Source organism: Musca autumnalis, unplaced genomic scaffold, assembly GCF_047663935.1.
Source record: "Musca autumnalis isolate F117 unplaced genomic scaffold, ASM4766393v1 scaffold_5, whole genome shotgun sequence".
Classification (NCBI taxonomy): Eukaryota; Metazoa; Arthropoda; class Insecta; order Diptera; family Muscidae; genus Musca; species Musca autumnalis.
Genome location: NW_027412088.1, coordinates 141,020,191 through 141,024,436, shown reverse-complemented (window position 1 = coordinate 141,024,436; position 4,246 = coordinate 141,020,191). Strand labels below are relative to the sequence as shown.

The 4,246-nt window shown below is 35.1% G+C and overlaps 1 protein-coding gene across 1 annotated transcript; it reads right to left on the bottom strand.

Annotated features, from left to right (window-relative positions):
• Positions 1 to 391: 391 nt before the first annotated feature.
• slbo (CCAAT enhancer binding protein alpha slow border cells) lies at positions 392 to 3,605 on the bottom strand. Its single transcript, XM_073988482.1, has one exon. It carries the CDS (start codon positions 2,018 to 2,020, stop codon positions 671 to 673), a length of 1,350 nt encoding a protein of 449 aa, XP_073844583.1. The 5' UTR covers positions 2,021 to 3,605; the 3' UTR covers positions 392 to 670.
• Positions 3,606 to 4,246: the final 641 nt, after the last annotated feature.

Here is a 4,246-nt window from a genome sequence, read left to right as displayed (position 1 = left end):
TTTAAACTTTTGTTTAAAAAAGCTCTCCAATGAGAACTTTTTGCATGCATGGGAGGACTGAGTGTAATAGAGAATATTGTGTGTGTGTGTGAAAAACAGTATTTTTTCTTTGCTCAACATGGAAATTTCTAGAAGCATGGTTTCACTTCTTCTTCTTCTTAAATATAACGGGTTTTTTGTACGTGCGTTTATATAAGTATATGTATATAAGTAAAAATATTTGTATATAATAAATTGTATTTGTAAATAATGAAAAAATATATGATGTGTGATCTGCGTTAAAAAAATGGATGGATGGTTGGTTATCCGGTATATGGAGGAATGCCTCTGCTTCTTAAAATGGTCCCTTTCATTCTTCTAGCTATTTATCTTGTGGTAATATTTTTGAGAATTTTCTTTTTTTTCATAACTTATAACTAACCCGCCCTATTGTTTGGTGTGTTTAACAAAAATTTTCCAAAATTTTAAATATTGCCACGAGATTTAATTGTTGCTAAGCTACTCCCCCAGAACAAATGTTAATGTTAAATTTAAATTACATTTCTTTCTTTCGTTTTGTTTGTTTTTGTTACACAGTCTGCTTGTTTGTTTGATTTGATTCTACATGAGGAGAAGGAGATGCTGAAAGCTACTTATTTCAAACTGGCTGCTGTTGCCTATCGATGGAGCTTCACAACCCGTGATCATTGGTATTGAGAAAACTTCGACAAACACGACTCACTTCGGGATTATTGTGATTTATCAGTTGCATGTAGATTTGTTTGTGCAGCTGCAGTTCATTGGTCATCTCTTGCAGTTGTCGCAGAAGGGTGTCTTTTTCTTTGAGCAGGGTTTTGACGCGTTCCTCCACCTCACGCGAACGTACCTTGGCTTTTTCACGTGACTTGCGTACGGCAATGTTGTTGCGTTCCCGCCGACGACGATATTCATCGGTGCCTTTGTCGACATGTTTCATGGAGTTTTTGCGCTGTTGATTTTGCATTTGTTTGGTGTGATGCTTGAGTTGATGGATGCCAGCAGCTAAATGGGGCAAATTAACGGCAGAATGGTGAGCCAAAACATTGGCTGAGGTAAGAGTATTGAAATTGGAATTTTGTGATGAAGAATTGGAACCGGAAAGGGTTCCATTGCCATTGGCATTTTGATAGGGATTGTAGAGACCATTTGTACCTGAGCCACCATTTGTGATAAAGGCAGCAGCCACAGCGGCATTGTTGACGGCATTTGTTTCTTGTAGATGGCGGCGATAGTCGGGATCAATGGGTTCCTCCTTGATGGTGGAGGTTTCTGAGCCCACTGAGGAATTTTCATCACTGGAATTGTTGCTGTAGGCCGCACTGGAGTGCACGGCCTGGGGCATATATGCCAAGGGATTTCGTCCATATTGGTGTTGTTGTGTTCTCAACGATTGTTGTTGCAATTGATGTTGTTGTAGAACTTTGGCAGCAGCTGTTACCATGCCATTGGGTGGTAATGTGGCTGAGAGTACTCCCGGTGAGGTAACCATATCACTGAAAATGCCCAAAGTTTCCTGATCACGAAATTGATCATCAATAAGGTGTTGCAGATCCAGGGAGATTTCCTGGGCTGTCAATTCATCTAAATCCGACTGGCCAACACATTGTTGTATCATTTGTTTTTGCAACAAATTAACATTGCCGTTGAGTGGAGAATTTTGTTGATTGTTATTGTTGTTGTTCATGGCGGCAGCATGTTGTTGCATTTGATGCATGGCATGTTGTTTTACCACCAGACCAGCAGCATTGTTGGATAGGAGGCCCAATGTATTGGGATTTTGTTGTGTCGTGTTGTTGTTGTTAATATCCTGTTGTTGTTGCTGTTGCGGCGGGCCGGAATTATTTTGTGAATTATTACTGTTGTTGCTGTTGTTGTGTGAGGACATGGCCGTTAGGGTGATTTGCCCAATAATGGCCTGTTGAGGAGGCGGCTGTTTTTTAAGATCCAATTGGGTGAGTGTTTGTACGGTATCGTACATTTGCGGTGATTCCATGTTGAGCATTTTTAATTGTGAAAATGAAGGTAAAATTTTGGAGGAAAGAATTTTGAAGAAGTATTTGTGGCGTTGGTCACTTAGGGGTAAATGAGAAAAACGCGATGGGTTGTGGGGGAGAAATGTTTGTTGGTGTATTTAATTATTCTTTCTTTTTAGTGTTGTTTTTTCTTTTCCTTGATTATTAATCCAGGCCTCTAAACCATTTTAAGGCCAGCTATTAACAATGTTGGGTTTTAGGATTTTTGTTATTCTCATTAAAAGAGATGTTCTTTATTTTATTTTTTCAAAATTGTGTTTATTGTTTATAACAATTCTGTCAATTATCCTTCAAATGTTGTTAACCACTTTTTCACTTTTAAACTGTTAAGTTTTTTATTTGTCTTTTTATTTTTAAAACTTGTGTTTGTTTAAATTTTTTCAGTTTATTATTTGTTTCAAACTTTTGATTTTAATTTAAAATTTTTATTTTTTCACAAATTTAATATCACTTTTTCTATTTTATTATTTTATATTAATTTTTTAAATGTTTTTTTCGTTTTGTTTTTATTTTCAAAACTTCAGTTTTTATTTATTTTTCAATTCTTAAAACTTTTCATAACTTTTTCTATTTATTACAATAAGCGGTTTGTAAATTTTCAGATTTTTTAAAAAATTCATGTTAATTTTTTGCATGCTCTCTCTGACCAGCAAGATGCAGCACAAAATATCCAAGTTTTTTTTTTTACTTTTTTATTTTTCACCAATTTTTTTGTTTTTAATTTAAAAAGTAATTTTCAAAATTTTGAAATTTTTATTTGAAGTTTTTTTTTCAGATTTTTGTTTTATTACAGAGGTAAGAATTCTTTGGTGGTTTCGTTAGACATTTAACTCTCTCTGGTATCCTTCACAAGAAACCGTTTAATAGTTTTCAAAATTGTTCCGTTATACACATCCGTTTCCGTTTACTCAAATAAGCGGGTTTTTTATTTATTTTTTTTATTGCCAATATTTTTTCTTAATTTCTTTTTAAATAATTTTTTTCTTTAATTTCTTTTTTTATTTTATTTTAATTTATTTTTTATTTACTTTAAGCACTTAAAAAAAATATTGTATTTGAAACGTATTTTGTAGTAAGGTATTCAACGTTGTGTCTGTCTCAATGCGACTGAAGTGTTTCACAAGTGATGCAACAGATTTTATATTATTTCGTCTTTTTTTCTTACACCGATTATACCAGCACTGTATCAGTGTGTGTATGTATGTGTGTGTTTGTGGTGTGGTGTCTCTCTATTGCTTTCTGTTTTCTTCAAATTCGTTTTTCCACCTCCCGTTTTACAAGAAGTATGCGTCCGCATCCGTTAAAACTTTGGCCCATCTAATCGAACCGAATGAGCTAGCTAGCGACCGACCAACCGACCGAAGACCAAACAACCTTACGAGCAGTGTGATGTGATGACTTTGCAAGCGTACAATATCAAGTGAGTGCACTTTCGTAAAGGTATTTTTCTGTTGTTGTGGTTGTTATTGTTACACGCCGAAATTAGTTTGGGGCTTTTTTGTAGAAGCGCATATAGACTACCGCAATGTTGGACTATCAAAGTATGAATGAATTATGCCTTCTTAGAGCTGGTGCTTTGAAGGCGTCCCCCGAAAAAACCCAAAAAAGAAACAGACAACCAAAAACACAACAAAAAATATAATAAAAAAATGACGTTGTCGCTCACTCTGCTCTGTGCTGTAATGCCATGCCGTAAAGATCGCCGTCAACAGCGACGGACGGCGTCTTCTCCACCAACCTACCAACAACCATTGTTGTTTTTATTTTTCACTTCATTTTCTTGTTGTAAACAATTCTCTTTCTCATAGTCATGCTCTGCCAACTGAGCGCTTAAGTACCAGAAATGCAGAGACAAAGAGTGTTCACAGAGCTTTATTGCACACCACACTCACACGCATGAGTAAGTCTGTGAGTGCAAGAAACAGCTGTTAATGTTTTGGTTTGTTTATTTCTTTACCGTTATTCGTATTGGAATTGAACGTCTAGAAATCGAAAGTGATTTTTCTTTTGTTTTGAGCCAAACTTAATTGTGATTAAAAAAAACTAAAAGTTTTGCTTCTTAAATAAATATTTCCAACACTTCATCATAAATACTTGCCAATAGGCAAGCGTTATTGTAAACTGTTATGAATTTCTTGTTTTATTCTTGACTACAGTATTTTCGCGCTCTTTTTTGTTGACTACATTCATGCTAA